The sequence below is a fragment of the Vipera ursinii genome (genome assembly GCF_947247035.1).
Source record: "Vipera ursinii genome assembly, chromosome: 7".
Lineage (NCBI taxonomy): Eukaryota > Metazoa > Chordata > Lepidosauria > Squamata > Viperidae > Vipera > Vipera ursinii.
The window spans coordinates 64821810-64841354 of NC_139521.1; the positions used below are offsets into that span (position 1 = coordinate 64821810).

Genomic DNA, 19545 nt, shown 5'->3' on the forward strand with positions numbered 1-19545 from the left:
TCCTCATCCTTCTGTTTACCCCACAACAACAACAACCCTATGAGACGGGTTGAACTGAGAAAGTAACTGGCCCAAAGTCACCCAGCTGGCTTTGATGGCTAAACCCAAGAGCCTTGGTGGAGCAGTGGGCTGATGCCTCCTTAAGTAACGCCAGCTGCCTGCAATTAGTGCAGGTTCGCGTCCCACCAGGCTCAAGGTTGACTCAGCCTTCCATCCTTCCGAGGTAGGTAAAATGAGGACCCAGATTGTTGGGGGCAATTAAGCTGACTTTGTAATAATGCCGCTTGGGGTGTGTGTGAAAGCCCTAACAAGCAGGCATATACATAGAATGAAGGCTACTGCTAAGCTTGTAAGCCGCCCTGAGTCTTTGGAGAAGGGCGGGATATAAATGTAATTAAAAAAATAAATAAATAAAATTAAAATAAATAAAGCGAGACTAGAACTCACTGGTATCACATCAAACTTGCTCTCCGGTTTATTATTGCCTTGTGTAGGGGAAAAATGAATTTCCTGAAGGAAGTTCCATCCAATGTTTTGGTCTTAACCTCTTATGTCATACTACTGTACAGTCTTCCCCTCCACACCTATACTTTTTAAGACAGGGGTGTCAAACTCAACTTCATTGAGGGCCACATCAACATTGCGGTTGCCCTCGGGGGCCGGGTGGGTGTGGCCAGGGTGGGCGTGGCCTACTGGGTGGGCATGGCTAGATGCATATGGCCTACTGGGTGGGCGTGGCCAGCTCTACATAGTTCGCATCAAGGGTGCCTATGGGGGCCTGGGCAGGAGTGGGACAGATCTGGGGGTCTCTGGCAGAAGGAGGGTCTCTGGGCCAGGGCCAAGGCAGTGGGGACCGTTCCCTCACTGTTTCCAGGATGGCTTCGGGGGCCACATAAAACCACTTCGCAGGCCAGATCTGGGCCCCGGGCCTTGTGTTTGACATGTCTGTTTTAAGACATATCTAGGTAACCCCGATTTCAAAGTGGGGGAGGGTTCCAGCCAATTACATATGCCCTTTTCCGTGGATTGTTCAACATTTCAGAGATTTTCTGGCATCCCATCATCCTTAGCCAACATGCAAATCGCCACGCTGTTAGGGTTGGTGGAAGTTGCCATCCGTCTATGGGCAGATGACTCACTTTATCAGCTGAATTGAGGAAAGAAGTAAGATTCGATAGAGATATGATTGAAGACGTGATCTGGTATAAGTTGTTAATGGAAAACATCAATGCAAGCTTTATAAGCTGCTGCCGTCTGGATCCCATCATTTGATATTCCCTATCCACAGCAGATCAAAGCTTTCACATGTGCTGGAGGTGGCCTCTGTGGGAGCCCAGAGTGAGTACATTTCTGAAATTTGCCTTACAATTCCCAGATCTTTTCGAGGCACAAAATGCATAAAAATAGTAGCATATGTCCTGGCTTAGCACATTTTAAAAACACTAGCGTGCGCTGTCTCTCTCTTTCTCTCTCATATTCTCACTCATTCTCTCTCTCTCTCTCTCTCTCTCTCTCTCTCTCTCTCTCTCTCTCACACACACACACACACACACACAAGAGAAAGAGAGAGGGGGGGCAGACTCTCTTTCCCCATGCATGATATGGCTCAAACTATTTGAAGTCATTGTTTGTCACTAGGCCAAACCAAAATGTTTATCTGTGGCCCCTAATCATCAATATTTGTTACTTTTTAAATTTTTGTTTCCTTGGAATCATTTGGAGCTGAGTCGTCTGGAGCATCTAACAGCATTCTTCTAGCAACTATTATCAAACCCACAAACATGATGAAACATGATGAAAAAACCAAGTAGTTTTTTTTATGGCCACCTGCAAATAATTAAGTTGGAACACAAGATAATCTAAATAGCTTCAGGCCCATTTTACACTGACTGTATTGGTCACAGAGTTGATTTTTTGACTTGTGACCAGTTAAACTGATATGTAATCTCCCATCAGCTCTTTAATGGCCCTTCACTTAGAAAAGTGCTTTATATACAGATCGCACAGGAAATTGGTCTTTTGGTGTCATTATAGTTGCTTGTTTTTAACCTGGATTGCAGTTTGGTTATTTATATTTGTTTCTTCCTGATATGCGCAGTAACAAGTACTTTGAACTTCACTTTTTTATTATTATTATATAATAGTTCCTAAAATATTTTAAAAGAAGATAAAACTCCTGCACATTAATATAAAAAAGAAAAGAGAAAAAGAAATGAAAGAGAGCAAAAATGCAAGAAAAGTAAGTTAAAAAATAGGGGGGGGGAATAGAAAGTAGTGGCTTCTGATATTTTTCATGAGAGTTATAAATACAATTACATTTTAGCCTATCTCTCTCTCTAAAGTTACATCATTATTTATTTATTCAATTTTTATAGCCACCCATCTCAGCCAAGTAACTCTGACCACCTTACAATTCTAATCTATTCATTCCTAATACTCTTCTTTCTATAACCTTGGAAGGAGGAGGGTTGGGCTAACTGGATTTGAAATTGTATTTCACTGCTTGCTGTTGGTTTTGGATGATACCATAGATGTCACTGAGAAATAAGAGACTTTTAGAGCTAACCTGAGGTTTGGATGGCATGGAAATTTATGGCACGATAAAGATAAAATGGTGTGAATTTCAAATATCATTTTATTAGATGCGCCACATTGAGAATATAACCAGAGTGCAATGGTTTGGCGGTTAAAGACACCAAACTTGTCAACTGGAAAGCTGACAACCCAGGTTCAAAACCCAAGTGCTTTTTAACAAAAAAAAACAGTGTTAAGTAATAAAGTAAACTTACCATTTGCAAAGCATTTTTTCCCCATAGGACAATGCTAATCAGTGTGAAAAGCGTTTGCTCACCTATCTACAATGCAATTATTTTTTTCCTGATTCTCAGATTCTGAAAAATCTGAGACTGCCATTCAGAATAAAATTTTACTATCTTTAGTGAAAACTGAACATCTTGCATAAAATTACTACTTCATATACTAAATCTAATCCAAAATCTGTAACAAATAGTTAAGGTAAGGCATTTGTCATGCAGTGACCAGCTAGAGATGGGACAATAGCTTTGTGGCACATGTTACAATTCTGTGACTATCACTCTCGAGGTAAGTTACATAGAATTGAGTGAAATACACTCTTAAGGCATGTAAAGTTATGTACATTAATTGCACAGCCTAGTCCAGGGGTAGGCAACCTCGGCTCTTTTATGACTCATGGACTTCAACTCCCAGAATTCCTCAGGTCCATGAGTCATAAAAGAGCCGAGGTTGCCTACCCCTGGCCTAGTCCATTGAGCAAAATTGTCCTTTCCAGAAAGACGAGAAAATCTTTAGAGCTGTTTTTTTTACATAGTTTTAGAAACAGCTCACTGGGTCAATTTAGAGTGAATAAAAAATTATTTGCAGCTGACCAAGAAGTAACCCAAGGAGAGGGAAATGATGGCTCAGCTGTTAAAGATGCTGAGCTTGTCAGCTGGAAAGCTGACATCCTGGATTCGACCCCGCATGACAGGATGAGTTCCCCTTACTCGCCCCAGCTCCTGCCAACCTAGCAGTTCAAAAGCTTGCAAATGCAAGTAGATAAATAGGTACCACTTTGGTGGGAAGGTAACAGCATTCTGTGTACCTTGGCCTATAGTCATGCTGGCTACATGACCACAGTAGCGTCTTCAGATTCCCAGCTCCCTTGGCTAAGAAAACAGAGATGAGCACCGGCCCCTAAGAGTCAGACATGATTGGTGAAGGGAAACCTTTACCTTAAGAACTAACCATTACTACTATCCCAATAGGAATTGTTATCAGGTCATTTTTCAGACCTACTTCTTGTTGAAAATAGTTTGAATGCATATTGTCAGGAAGCTAGAGTGGGCTTGTTTTCTTTCATTTTTTGTCAATGCTGGCTTTCTTGCTGAAGTACTATAACCATAGGCCGTTGATACTCAGCCACGTTTTTAGAAATAGTTTTGTGGTAGCTATTTGTGGCTTGCTTAGCAACCTCACTCATACTCTCTTATGCAACCTAAGGCTTGTTCTGTATTGACGTGCCACTGTTGAATTCAAAAGAAGGGTGCAGCTTGGCTAAAAGACAGCATCAGTCATTCCTTCCTCTGACCCATTTTTATTTTTTTGCCTTACCCATCCAGGGAGACTTGCCAAACTGCAAATAACAAACCGATGTGTCTTTTCCCAATTGTCTACTACGTTCTCCTTTTGATTGTAATTCTTTAAGAAATGAAGCAATAGAAGCCGAATAGCAGGACCCAGGTCTCCAGGAAAGCAACAGAAGCTGAACAACACTCTCCACCTAAATATCTTAGGAGCATGATCTTGTGATAAAAAGGAGTTGATTTCAGGTCTCCTGTAAATAAAGCATTTATCTTAATTAGAATGCTTTTTTATGACCTTTTAGATAACTTGAAGTCTAGTTATCCAGTAACTAATGGTTAAACCGCATGACCTTCTAGTTTCAGTATTATCTTTGGAACAGGATTAGCAGATACAAGTAAATATACAAGTGTAAGTTTTGGGGAGAAAGTTGTAAACATGGTCTTGTGGCATTTTTGTACCCAAAGTAAGGCTTGTAGGCATATGTTTGTCTGCAAACTTTGGATTGTATTTCTGATATTAAGAACTAAAGTCCAGGTTTCCGCTGTTGTTGCTTACCAATTGTCCACCAATTCCCTGAACAGACTTGGATGATGGAGGCAAGCTCAACTCATGATGACATTTTTTTGCTTTCAAAATGTATATGATCGTCCATCTGATATGCACACAATGGGCAGCTAACAACAATCAGCAAAAAGGATATAACTCACAATAAACTGAACAGAAAACAAAATTAAAATCAATAACCAGGGCAAATTGCCCACGAGGGTCCTATGTGTTGATCCTAGGGTGCACCGTGATTTTCTGAGTTGCTCTGGAGAATGAAGCATCAGAAACAATTTTTAGAATGCTGTTAAAAGCATGTTGACTGAGAAATTGTGGGAGTTGAAGTCCACACATCTTAAAGCTTAAAGCTTGAGAAACACTGATCTAAAACATTTGGTGCATCCTTGAGTTACAGTAATAAAAGTTACAATAATACAGTGCAAGTCTTTTTTTTTCTAGATTGAAAAATGGGTGTGGGAAGAACTTATATAATTACCTGTTTGCAAAAGGGGTTTTACAAAAACGCTTGCCAAGGTATCCAAGTGATAAGGAGGAAATAAGATCAACAAAACAAAGTTTGCCTTCAGGTTAAGCTAAAATCAACATGCAGTTCAAGCCTACAGAGAAAAACAGCATAGATTAGAACATGACATCTTAAAAGACCTAAGGAACTAGTTTGTATGCGTTTTGGTGCACAAATGTTTAGAAATGGCTTACATGTGCAATAATATGGATGATCTGTGCTACTTCAGCTTGCTAGGAGGTGATCTAAGTTTTAAATCAGGGGTGTCAAACTCAATTTCATTGAGGGCCGCATCAGCATTGCGGTTGCCCTCAGGGGGCCAGGTGGGTATAGCCTGGGTGGGCGTGGCCTACTGGGTGGGCGTGGCTAGAGTGCGTATGGCCTACTGGGTGGGCGTGGCCAGGTCTGCATCGTTCGCCTCAAGGGTGCCTATGGGGGCCTGGGCAGGAGTGGGACAGATCTGAGGGTCTCTGGCAAAAGGAGGGTCTCTGGGCCAAGGCCAAGGCAGTGGGAGCCGTTCCCTCACTGTTTCCAGGATGGCTTTGCGGGCCACATGAAACCACTTCGCGGGCCGTATCTGGCCCCCGGGCCTTGTGTTTGACATGTCTGTTTTAAATGTTTTGTCTTAAGAATTGATGCAAATAAGGAAGCGGGACATCTGGTAGGCAACTAATTGCACAAAACTTCTGCTCATCTGGGGAAAAGCAAAAATGGTACAGGTAGTCCTCAACGTACCACAACTGAGCCCCAAATTTCTGTTATTAAGTGAGACATTTGTTAAGTGAATTTTGCCCCTTTCTTGCCTCAGTTGTTAAATGAATCACTGCAGTTGATTAATAACCTGATTGTTAAGTGAAGCTGGCTCCGCCATTGACTTTGGTTGTCAGAAGGTTGCAAAAGGGGATCACATGACCTTCAGACACAGCAACGGTCATAAATATGAGTCAGTTGAGAAGCATCTAAATTTTGATCATGTGATCATGGGGATGCTGCAAAAGTCGTGTGAAAAACCGTCATAATTCACTTTTCCCAGTGTCATTGTAACTGAATGGTCACTAAATGAACTGTTGTAAGTCAAGGATTACCTGTAGTTCTTCCATCTGCTATCTGATGTGCCCGCTCTTCCTGTAGAAATTTGGACAATTCATGGCTGTTTGGCATTCGTGTTTTTATTTTATTTTTTTCCTCTGTGTTCCTGGAAATCTGTTTTATCTAGGGTATTTTAATCTAAGGTCAAAGTAGAAATAATTAAATATAGCACAGCAACCAAAAACAGTTGCTTTTCAGTACTCAAATATTTGATCAGGATGTCATGGTCCATAAACTCTTTTTAAACTTCTGGAAACTGTACAAATATGTGTATCTGGTAGCAGATCCCTTTTTAAACCTTGGCCTCGGTGAGGAGGCTTTGAACTTTCTGCCCTCAGAAGACTTATGTAGACTGTACAGATTATTCGCCCTTATAGTTAAGTCAATATTTAACTGTTCCAGAAGCTCACAACCTGAGAATTTCTTAGAAGAAATCATTAGAAATTACTTTGCATTAGGGTAACAGAATGTCAACCTGAGAGGTGAAATATTCTAAACCTTAACAAGTGCTGGAAGCATCCCCTTAACTTGAAGTCCGGTATAAGTAGGATTTGGATCCTTGTAGCAGTAATGACAGGGGATGTGATGGTTCAGGGGTTAAACACACTGAGCTTGCCAGATGGAAAGCTGACAGCCTGGGTTCAATACCCGCGCACAGTTTGAAAGCATACAAACGCAAGTAGATAAATAGGTACCATTTCGGTAGGAAGGTAACAATGTTCTGTGCACCTCGGCGTATAGTCATGCTGGCCACATGATCATGGAAATGTCTTTGGGCAATGCTGGCTCTCTCTCGGCTAAGAAACAGCGATGAGCATTGCCTCTAGAATTGGATACGACTGGATAGGGGAAATCTTTATGTTTAGCAGTAATGACAAAGCTGACTCATGAACAGTGCCATGTGGCTTGAAAAGATTTTTCACCACATAGTGGATAGTACACTTGGGTCTGTGAGCTTTTTTCCCCCAGATTCAGAACCTGCAGCTATCAAAAAATATTCTTGAAACACCTCCTATCTCTTTTCTGCTGCTGCCCATATGCTGAGAACTCATAAGTCTGTGGACAGCTGCTTTAAGTTGTTCCTTAAAACTCACTTTTTTGTAGCAGGTGTTAAGGATCATTTTCGCAGTTCTGTCAGAAAAGTCAGTCAGCTTGTTAACAAGCCATTTATATAGCCGGAATCTTGTTGATTTCAATAGGTTTTTGAGAATTGATGGTGTGGGCATTGATTAAGGTGTCCTTGTGGCTAATCATTGAGTGTTGAACAAACCAGCAAACCTCATATCCATCAGATGCCAGAGAAGTCCCCAACCATTGAAACAGCCCATCATAAAATGTCTGTATTTCTTTTTTACCACTAGCAGATTGATTTAGGAGGTAGAGATGGAAACATGAAACAGAGCAGCATTCTTTAGTGATTTTAGTTACTCAGGCAGAAATAAAAGAGAAATCGTACCTGAATGCAGTCAGCAGCTAAATAATAGCATTTTTAAGCTCAGTGGGTTTCTTTATGTGGTAGCATTTGTAATTTTCCTTGCAATGGAATTGCAATTTTTAAGAGATAGATTGATGAAAGAAAGTTACCCACCTAGTATAAAATACAACGACCCAGAATTGGAATAAACCATAACACGCGGTATTTCTGTAATCATAAACAAATATAATCATAAAACCCAAAGTTAAAGTTTTCTTTCAGTTTCAACCTAAAATTTCAAAACTGGTTTCTAAGTAGAAACAAAGTTGGACAAAAATCATTTCTTTAATCAAAGCAGTCACTGTGCCAGCTCCATTAATTTCAGCATCCATTCTTCCATTGCAGGTATTTGTGTTTCCACCTTAACACAATTCAGTGTTTAATTTGCTCCTCTCTCTTAACAAGCTGTTGCCTTTAATATCACAGATCAGCATATGGACTTCTTTGGGCTCTCATCCTTTCTTCTGATCTGGTTGGTGGTGTGCCAATTAGCTTGCAAAAAAAAGAAATAGAAATGAACATGCTATGACAAAGATATTTTATTTTGTTTTTTTAGTTCCCAAGAGGATGAAAGGCCTTTATCACCATTCTATCTGAGGTATTTATATCTTTTTAAAATTTATATTCTGTTTTGGCGGGGGGGGGGGTGATTCATAAGAAAAAGCTACAGAGGACAATTACTAGCCGTTTGCTAAGGTTTTGCCCAGAAACATTTCCTTCCTAGACAATGACTTAAGAGAATTTATAAATCTACAACAGATAGATATGCATATACAACGTGCAAACTGCATGTACCCTGCAATAAGCTGTGGTTTCTTCGTAGTGGTTTATTGATTGGACCACAGTGGGCAAGGTTGAGGCTGATGGTTGTTATTGCTAAACTCGTAGGACTGTGTAATGATATCTCAGTTTAAATTGGCTTCATTCCCTTCTTAGAGTTTAAGAATAGAAACCTGTGGCTTTGGGCTAGCCCAGGGGTCGGCAACCTTGACTCTTTTATGACTCGTGGACTTCAACTCCCAGAATTCCTGAGCCAACATGGCTCGGCTTGGAAACTCCCTTTTCCCTCAGCATGGCTGGCTCAGGAATTCTGGGAGTTGAAGTCCACGAGTCATAAAAGAGCCAAGGTTGCCTACCCCTGGGCTAGATTGAGGAATACGTTTGGCAGGAAGAGAGAATGAAGGCCGACCAGTGGTTGATACTTCACTCCTTTTATGCTCTTGTGATGAGAAGCCAACGTTCATATTTAAGTGATTTCCACCCTTTGCCTTTGTAATCTCATTGCAAAAATTAAAGAGGAATGGCTTGGGGTTTTGCTGTGCCAGCATCTGTTTTGTTTAGAGCTGCTGTTCTGGCTTACAAAGATCCAGGTGACGGATAAATGGCAGCAAAAAGCAAGTAGCTTTTCCTGTCACCTGGTGGTCTTGTAGATCTTTGCCGCCCAGACAACCACAGTGCCAGGCAGCTGTTTATTTTCCTTCGTTCCCCTTATTGTTTTGTGAACTTCCTCACGCCCAAATTCAACTCACTGTAGACTTATTTGTGCGATATAACAACAGAGCGATGAATGTAAACACATGAAGGATGTGGGCTGCAACTTATGCAGTACACAAAGTACAGTGATTGAGAGCAGACAGTTATGTAACATACTGGGTGGATGCAGAAGAGACTTGTCCAGATTCCAAGGACCTCACAATGCCTCAGGCTTGCCAATTAGCAGGAACATTGTGTATATATTTTCCCCCTTTCCTTGTAAAATCTGTGCTGCAAATGTTGCGGAGTTTTTGAGGAGCACAGGAGCTTGAAAGGGTTCCTGTTGAACCCCCTTGTTCCCCACCCAAACCAGGCTGAGTAAACAACCTGCATAATATTAAGTACAGTGCTGCTGCAAGTTTGCCTCAATTGAAATTCCTTTTAGATTTAAATTTGCTTGCCGTTTTCTCTGTCCTGGTTGAGGTGGTATGGATCTCCCCAGACAAGAACCTTTCTGCTAATTAAATTATTGAGCCAAATTTAAGAGCTTGAAAAGATTTGAGCTGTGGTTTAAAACATACTTTTCACAAACCTGCAGATTTTTCTCTCCCAGTTTCTTCCTGCCAACTGCACAGCTTCACCATACCTGGCTGCTTAATGGAATTCATCCTGATTGAAGCCATCTTCTTAGCCAACTGTTTGGTTGGCCTCTTGCAGCCTTCCCCAGCAAAACCATTCCAGATGCTCCGACTATAATTCCATCAACTCTTTGGCTATGTTCAAATGAGATAATGGTAGTCCAACACGGGGAATTCTGTCGTACTTCTTTTCCAGCTCCTAGGTTAGTTTGTTCCTTTATGAGAAAAGTCTGTCCAACAACAGACAGAAACAGTTAATAAGAAAGTCACTAAGTCAAAGATCAAGAAGATCCTCAGTAAAATCTTCTGTGACAAGATGGTATCTGGGTTAGAGTCCTAGAGTCCTAGAGATTAATCCTGCTACCTGCAGGTATCCCCTGCTTTGTTTGGAAATGGTTTTTGAGAAAGACATAGCAGTCCATCTCAAAACTGCAAAATGCAATCTTCTCAGAGACATTTTATAATGAGCCCGTTACAGATGAGCACATAAAATAATATTTTCAGTGGGCAGTATTATAGCACAGGATTGCTATAGTTAAGCATCACTTTAAAATATTCTAGATATTTTTCTGGACACTTATGTAAAGTACCAAAATACATGCTTTTTCAGTTTAGATGTATTGATAGCCTAGTTTATATAGTTCTGTATACCTCTCATGATAATTTTGAAGGAAAAAAAATTGAGTATCACTAATCACCATGGAAAAACAGTGATAGAAAACCCCTGATCAGAAACATTGCAAAAATACAAAACTGTGATTATGTTTCAATTATTAATCCTGCTAGATACAGCATTTGGGGATGTGTACTACTTTTACCGAATAAGAGTGATTAAAAAATAAAATACATGACCAGAAGAAATGACACCACTGCAAAGGATCTTATGAATGTCCACTTAGTTGTTATTGACATTAAAAGTATACATCTTAGAGACTGTAGAGTAGTACTGTTAAGGATTCTGGTGCAGACAGAAGACAGTGGGATATGGACACAGCAAAGTGCAATGTAATGTGGAAAGTTTATTTGTGAAATTTATTTGCTCCCTACCTCGCCATAGGGCTACTTTAGGCAACTTACAACAGTAAAAGCAAAGAAATGAAAAGAGTGTAATCTGAACAAAAAATAAAAGAACAGAGCAATAAAACAAGCCGTGAAAAAGAACACAACAGTACATCAGTGTGATAACAGAAAGATGGACAGGTGGAGTCTGCCATCAATCCAACAGTCACCTCCAGTATGGTATTCCACCATTGGGTCTCTCTTGTGGCAGGATAAGAGGGTGGGGCTAAATCTTGGCAGGTAAGATGTTCCAAAGGGCAGGTGCTGCAGCAGAGATGGCTCTTCTTCTGGATCCCAGTAGTCAAAATTCTTTGACCAGCAAGGATCCAAAGTAGGCCCTCTCTGCCGGCACGAGTTATAATTCTACTTATGGCTGACAGTGGAAGAAGGGTGATTAATTTGTGTTTGGAGCTGTCTACCAGAATCACCTTCAATATTTGTCTATGAAAAATGTTCTCTGCCTTGCCTTTCACGTGATAAGGAGAACACTGCTGGCACCACACTGATTAGGTAAACAGGGCATATTTCAAAACGGAGTATGAATGTCAAGTGTCAATAGATTAAGAATTTAACCCAGGTGGGGGCCAGGTAAAATGTTTTGCTTGCCCAGATACAATGTTGGACTGAAGAAAAGTCGTAATCAGTGTTGCTCTTCACACAAATGTTTTGTGGACATGGGCCAAGTAGAATTTGGCAAGCACGACTCAATAGGTTAATTTTTTATTAAACCATCCAATGCCAAAGGAATTTTTAAATAACACAGAGGAGAATCCTTTGATACAATCGTTTCTTGTTTATGAAGAAAAATGCTGGCTAGATCACAGCCAAGTAAGTATCCAACTAAAAATTCACAAGCTGGACATGATTTCAGTAACGTTCTTCACCACATGTTCTTTTGCAAGTGGTGTTATCCAGACTCATGCTGTCTCCTATCCAGGGGTAATAGACAGTACAATAATATTGAATAGTAGCCACTGGTGCTCTTATTCTCCATGGATTTGTTGAATCCTGTCAGAAAGCCCACCAGGTAGAAGGCTTATCACTATGGCGATACATATGATAGCATATATCAGGTATGTTTCTCTGAGGCCACACTGAAAAGCTTATTTACTTGTTACGCAATTTAAACCGCACCCTTCAACTCTGGCAAGGACTCAATGGAAATGTCTCCTTCCAATATCTTTACTATGAGGTAGTAGAAGGATGCAAAAGAGAAAAAACAGCAGTGGAAAATGATGATCTGTTGCTGGTCCCTCAATACATAGCAGTCATTGTTTCTGTTGTTATGAAGAAGCTTGAATCTTGTTTCTTGTTTTGCATTTTGTATATTTACTGTTTTAAAAGTAGCCCACCTTGGGACTCCATCCAAAAGGTAGTGTGTCAATTACATAAGACATTACTAATATGCGGCCTAGGTTTCTTTCTTGCTGGGAACAAACAGGTTATTTTGAAATTAAACTTGCTAAGATATTTAAATTTAGTAGCTGGAGCAGTGGGTTGTGCAGTGAGCCAGAAAACATAGTTGTGGTTGATTGATTGACTGCTGGCTCCTGCCTGTGATTGGTTGCTGTGGGTGTGGAGGAGGGGGAGTTTCCGCCCCCCCTGCCTTTTTTCTTCCATGTGTCCTGTATTATCTGTGATTTACCTGATGCTGCTGCTGTTTGCCTGACTGTCTTGTTTGGTGTATATTTAAATGTAAAATATATTTATATAAAAACTACAAGTTTGTGTCTCTGACTTCATTTGGAGACCAGTTGTGCAATTCCCTGACAAAACTTCTTTCAGAAGGATGCATTTTAGACCGAGAGAAATAGTATAAGAGAAAAACAGTACTGACTTGAGACATCTTGTTGCATGAAGCAGCTCCGGTGCCCATTTATAAAACATTACATAATAAAAGACAGCTGGACTAACCATTGAATCTTCTGAGAACTTGGCAATGACCCAACAGGTTGTACTGATTCCAAGGAAAAGAGGCCACCTAAGGCCTCTCAACATTGGTAGCCTAAGTTGGCCGCCTCACTCTTCCTGGGCCTAAAGATAGGGCAAATCTCATACATAAGTTTTCCCTCCTTGTCATTTACTTGAAATCTGCGCTCAAATCAGTTTTTTCACCTGTAAGTTCCATCTTGGAGACAGATGTTGTCTCCTTATGAACATTTTTGCATAAAATGGGGAAAAATTCATCAGCAATGGTTTTGACAATTAGGTATGATAGAGTATAGAAAAAAGAAAGTAATGATGTAACTTCAAAGGAGGAGCAAAATCTACAGTTGTACTTATAACGGCTTTAAAGAAGATCAGAAGCCACTTTCTTTATTTTTTCCCCTTTTCTACTTTTTCATCTACATTCTTTTCTTTTTGCATTATAACTTTCTCTTATAGTTCTTCCTTTCTCTTTAGAAAACAGTGTTCATTTGCTTGATATTTTTTTTCTCCTACTGTTTCTCTTTCACAAAGTTTTCACAAGTAGAATGTGACTCCCTGACACATCTCCTGCTTATTTTATTTATTTAATTTGTATGTCAACCCATCTCAAATAAGTGAGTGTGGGATCAGTAGTTGTCAAATGTGGAATTCCAGACTTTCTCTGTCATCCTCATTCAGTTCTTATGTAATTGAGGTATGCAGTTGATATTCCCCACAGGTAATCTAATGAAAACAGTTTTCAGAAATCTTTTTATTTATTTTTATAGCTCAGTTATAGGAAAATAGCCCTATCACACTATTTCTTTTCTAGACTGAGAGGGTTCCCCCCCCCCCAGGGATCAAATTTAATTATTTTAACTGTTTTTAACTCTTGTATTGTATCGATGTTTTTAAATACTTTGTAAACCGCCCTGAGTCCTACGGGAAAAGGGCAGTATATAAATTCAATAAATTTAAACTTAATTTCTTTTGCCTGGTTGGGAATTATTGTGTCATGCTCAAAATAATATGGCAATAAAAATTTATTGGGCAGTTGCCTAGTTTCAATAAAAAAAATAATACTTTGCACTTTTATTTGTAGGAGTTGCATTCAATTCTAAATGATTGGAAGGAATGTTCAAAAGTAAATCTTTATACTTACTATTTGGATTAGTTTTCCTGACAACAAAGGTAGCCGCTTTTGCAAACAAGCTCCCACAGTGATCATAATGTGTCAGTAATGTAGGAAGACATCGTTATCTTGGGCTTACTTGACAACCTTATCTGTGTGCTATCAAAAAGTCTCACAGATTTTAGAAGGTAGAGATTTATCAGCTGGAATTTAAAAACGTAATTTTAAAGAAGTTGTCTCCTCAAATTAGTTCTGGATATTATATAAAGATTATATGATATTGTATACATATCATAATTTCTGTATAACATAGATGTTCCTTCTAGTGTCACATGTTCTAAAACAGCCTATAGTAACTTTGGTGTTTATACATAATTATGTATGTATGTAGCAGATTTTTACAATCTGACCTACTGAAGGGCTTTCCTTTTGCATAAAACATGAAATTACATTGTACATGCGGCTGTGTGAGAGCAACAATTTCTGTTCCTAAGCCACAGTTCAGTATCACTTTAGATCAGGGCTCTCCAACCCTGGCAACTGTAAGATTTGTGGACTTCATCCAGCATGTCTGGCTGAGGTATTCTGGGAGTTGAAGTCTACCAATCTTAGACTTGCCAAGGTTGGAAACCCCTGCATTAGATGATAGACATTGTAGCACATTGCAGTGTGAGAGTACATGGTTTTCATGGCCAAAGGTGTCAGATTAACTCTTTGGCATTTGTGTTTAAAAGCTGTAAGTGACAGGTGAAGAGAAAGACCTTTTGTTGCACTGAAGCTGGCAAGCCACTATCAGTTGACAAGATCAGGAACTATCTGAGGCAGCTTCCTCTCTTCTCATGTGTATATGGATGTCTCTTTCTTCATCAATGAAAGAAGTATGTCTTCTATGAAAGCAATTCTGAGAACCTGGTGTGAAGATAACAGAAGTCGTGCCTCTTTGAGCAATTTTTCTAGCTTCTTGATGGGCATTTCTTGGTCTCTATAAGCCAGGTCTCCATCACAGTTGAGATTTACCTCTTTTTTAATTTTAGGGATTGAGTATATTGATACAAAAAGAGGCAGCATTCAAGACATCCTTTACTTTTTAATAACTGGTGGGTAACCAGTTCAGCTACTGACAGAAGCGTTATTGCACTTGGGGTGAAAAGGGAAAATTTCAAAGAGTCTTCAGAATTAGCTCTAGTATTAAGTTTAGATGTAACATTGGTTTGTATATATTGGCTGTACTTGTGTAAGTTTCTTGGCCCATCCTGATGCTATGCTTATCAACTGAGATATAATTGAATGGTGAAAATTAGCATCTTAGCTCAGTTTTAGTAATTTGTTTCATAAGTAACATAAATTAATTGTCCATACTAAAGATCATTGTGTCCCTGTTCAGCCACTGGTTTTTATTTACCCATCTTTAGAATATCTTGTGTTTATCATCCTGCTTACTTAAAACAAACCTATGTCTGCTGGACAAAGCTGGATATGAATTTCACTAGAAAATATTAGCAAGAATTCAGAACATGTTAAAATTCAGTATGTTTAAAATAATAAAAATTGTCACTGGTAATTTCTTGTTCTCTTGGCATGGTATGGTTACATGTTTCACAATATAGTATTCACTTAGGCTTTCCTTTAGTGATGTTGCCTTGATTTGTAGGCAGGTAGGTTAGCCCGCTATCGTAAATAATAAAGATAACAAACCCTTTTTTATGCTTCACAGAAAGGTTGTTTATTGAATAGTGCATTCGGAAGGATGGCATATGACTCTCTTATCTGCAAAGCTGAGTCAGCAAAGGATGGCAAGGAAAGGAGACTGTCCAAGTCTCAAATATAATCTTGCCCTACAGTTTAAAGATATGATCTTTATATAAGAACTTAAAGACTTCCTAGAACATCTGCTTCCATCATTAGATCAGGGAGAAATTATGACATGTTACCTTGACTATTTGTAGTAACATTTCATGGGCTTGACAATAGCTAATGAGTCTGTATGAGGCAGAAGAATTGAAAATGGTTCCAAATAAATTTTTTACCTCATGATTTTTCCTATGTGGCTTTGATTAGCTGTGGGGGGGGGGAGAAAATAACTTGCTGATCAAATACGATGGGCTTAGCTACGTTGATTTTGATTTATGTTCCTTTCTTTTAAAGCCATTACTTCATATATTATTGATGGGTTTTAAAGGTGTGTGTTTACATTTTGTGCAAAATATGTGAGACTGGCCAGCATTTCTTCTATATAAACTTAGGTCTGTCTCAGAGTTTTAGGATAGATGCCAATTTCTTTGCTGGAAACAATGGGGAAATCATTACTCCCAGAAAGTCATAATTCTCATATATGTTCTGTAATCATGGTTGTTTCAATACAAATCTGTAATTTTTAAAAAATGGTTCTGCTACTCATTTTACCAAAGGTAAAGAATTAAATGATATCTTGAACATCTAAAATCATTCCAGTGCATATGCACTATCATTTGGAACCTAGTTGCTTGATTCTCAGTAAAACTGTATCTTAAATATATCATTTAGCATTTAAGTGAACTTTTGAACCACTTTTTCTTAATGCTTTTCAGAAATTACACCTAACGTTTAACCTCTTTTTTATACATACAGTGCTCATGTGTCACAAGTTAACAACATCCCTGCTACTGGAGAGTAAGTAATTCTTTCTCCTTTTTCATTCTGTTCTTTAGTTCTTGTTTTTCCTAATTAAATATCTGGAGATTTGTGTGTGCATGTGGCAAATATACCACATCCTTGATAGCAGTAGTGGTAGACATAACAGAAGATAAGACTATGATTGTGTAGCTTGAGTGGTTTCAATTTAAACCTTTTTGTGTACAGCCACCTAATGAAGGAAAGGTATCTGTTAATGACTGCCAAACAGATTCTTGAACAGGGTGCTACAACAATTTTCCTAAAAAATGCTAGATCAGGTGGATGTTGTAATTAAATGTGGTATTGTCAACGCTGCTAACATCGAATGTTATTGCTTGACAAGAGATGAAGAAGTAGCTATTTCTTATGTTGTATATTGCTTTAAGACTTGTGTATTGTTTTAGTTTAAAATTGGTGGGAGGGAAGAGTAGGAATGCACTTTGAAGGCCATTTGTCTCTCTAAAGAAGATAAAACTTTGGCGGAACGGAATGGAAGCTGATTCTTTAAATTAATTGGAGAATATGATTAATGACAAAATTAGAAAGGTGGAGAATTGTGTTTTAATATATTGTGCAAGGGGCGGAGATTTCAGATTCCAGCTTCCTTCGAGCAAGCATTTGCTGGTGTATTAGGCTAATAAAGGACTTTTAAGGTAAACAATGCCTCAGAGTCACTTGAAAAGCCCATACCTCGGAAACTTGACAGGTATCCTGCCTGTAGGATAATATAGACCTCAACTTATACCATTCATTTAGTGACCGCTCAGAATTACAACAGCACTCAAAAAAGTGATTTAGGATCATTTTTCACACTTACGATTGTTGTGACACCCCCATGGTCATGTGATCAGAATTTGGATGGTTGGCAACTGGTATGTATTTATGACGGTGGCAGTATCCCAGGGTCGTGTGATCACCACTTGCGTCCATCTGACAACAGAGTCAATGGGGAAGCCAGATTCACTTCACAACCATGTTATTAACTTAACAACTGCAGTGGTTCACTTAATAATTGTGTTGAGAAAGGTCATAAAGTGAGGCAGAACTCATGTAACAGCTGTCTTGCTTAGGAAATTTTGGGCTCAATTGTGGTCATAACTTGAGGACTACCTGTGCCCAGTTTGGCAGGGACTTGACTTCTTAAGGAAGAGTGTATTTTAAGATTACTTCGAGCCAATTTGACCTGATCTTGTTTCAAGCCAATTAACAGATTTTGTTCCATATTTATTGTACAGTCAAGATTTCTTCCACTCAAGTAAGGCCCAGTCCCAGGTTGCTTAGGTTCAGAAAGATTGCATGTCAGTGTTCAAACTGCTTTCAACTGCATCACTTAAAAGAACCAACTCTCCTCCCAAAAGACCAAAAACAATATTCTTTTTTTCCCCCTGGACTTCCCCCCCCCTTAAGTACTCAAAAACTCAAGGAACCCCTTTTATCCTTAGAAACAAAAACAGAGACACTGTCCCCACCTTCCAAAAACCCTCAACAAAAGACTTCTCTCTTTTATACTTGTTGGTCTGATACAGTATTTTTTTAAAAAAGCAAATGCTACAAGATTTTTTTTTATCAGTAGAGGGAGCTACATATTTTTAAAAAAGACATGGTAGGTAAAGAAGGAAAAGGTAGATTATTTTGATGAAGGCAGAGGATTACAGTAGCGACTATCAAAATAGCATTATTAAAGAAAATAAGTGAGCCACAGAAATTTCCTATATAAAGCACCGAAACGCCGCATGATTCCTTGAACTGAAGATTGGATTCAAAAGAGCCAGACTTTGAACTCCACTTAGCCATGCATTTCTCTGGATGAACTTGAGACAGTGTCTCTTTTTCCAACTAATCCTACACAAATAAACATGGGACTCTGAAAGGGAGCCCTGTTCTGTCCCTCACAGAAAAAATGGCTACAAATACGTTTATTGATCAGGTCTGCACACTCTTCAGAAGTGATCCATATCATGGATCTCACCCAACTGTTCACTCAAAGAAAGAGGACAGGTCTAATAAAAAAAACTGGTCAGTGGAACGTTAGTATCTCTGGTGTCTGAAAAACTTACTTTATTGCGTAAATTCTTTTGTCAAGGACACAGCAAAACAAAAGACATTATAAACAGCATCCAGTTTTGAATTGGGGACATATCCCTATGGAACAGATTTTCATATCTCTAGATATTTTTTTTCTCCTTTATGTTTTGATTAATTGTGGGGTTGTTTTTTTCCCCTCCTCTTTTTTCATCTAATTTTTTTAATTAAACATAGTTATCCTACCTGTGTTAATTAATCTAAGTAGAAAATGCTAGCAAACTTATTTGGATAAATGACCCTTTTAATCTCTTAACATTAAGTTAAGAGATATAAAAATACAAAAATATTTTTTAATGGGACAAATGACTTAACAAATCTAACCTAGCAAAATAATAAATTCCCCAGGAAAATAAATGCTGCTGCTTTATAGAATCCTTTCATTCAAGCTAGGACAACCCTTAAAGCAGAAGTCTCTTTCTTTCCGTTTTAATGCAGAAGCCTGAAAAACGTCGGTCTCTTTTAAATGAATAGTAGAACTTAATATAGAACGAGTCATATTTGAAACACTTCTTGAAAATCATTTTTGAGGCAAACACTTATAAATGTGTAAAAATACTGAATGGTTCACATTGGGAATTCATTATCATTTTTAAAAAAAAAATATCAAAACTTGTGTATGTGTGTGTAATTTATGTTGGTTTGACAGATTCTTAGAAAAGACTATCCGGACAGCTGTTGAACAACATCTTTTTGATGTTCATGGCTCTAGTGGTCAAAGTTCTGAAGACTCTGAATCTGGAACCTCATTAACATCTTCTGGTGTATCTACCGGGCAGCGCAGACGACACCATAAAGAACAAGATGAAGGCCGAAAGACCAGAGAGAGGTATGCTTTTTTCTTCTCTGTTCTTCTTCGTCTTCTTCT

The 19545-nt window shown here is 38.8% G+C and overlaps 1 protein-coding gene across 2 annotated transcripts in view; it reads left to right on the plus strand.

Annotated features, from left to right (window-relative positions):
- The window catches only part of FAM13A (family with sequence similarity 13 member A), a gene marked incomplete at its 5' end in the record, with an annotated part of 153741 nt that overhangs the window by 83853 nt on the left and 50343 nt on the right, over positions 1 to 19545 (plus strand). For both annotated transcript variants that reach the window (XM_083367016.1, XM_083367015.1), the window contains 3 exons: positions 8290 to 8331; positions 16551 to 16592; positions 19327 to 19506. In XM_083367016.1, coding sequence (XP_083223142.1) covers positions 8290 to 8331; positions 16551 to 16592; positions 19327 to 19506 — 264 coding nt within the window. The remainder of the gene's footprint in view (positions 1 to 8289; positions 8332 to 16550; positions 16593 to 19326; positions 19507 to 19545) is intronic.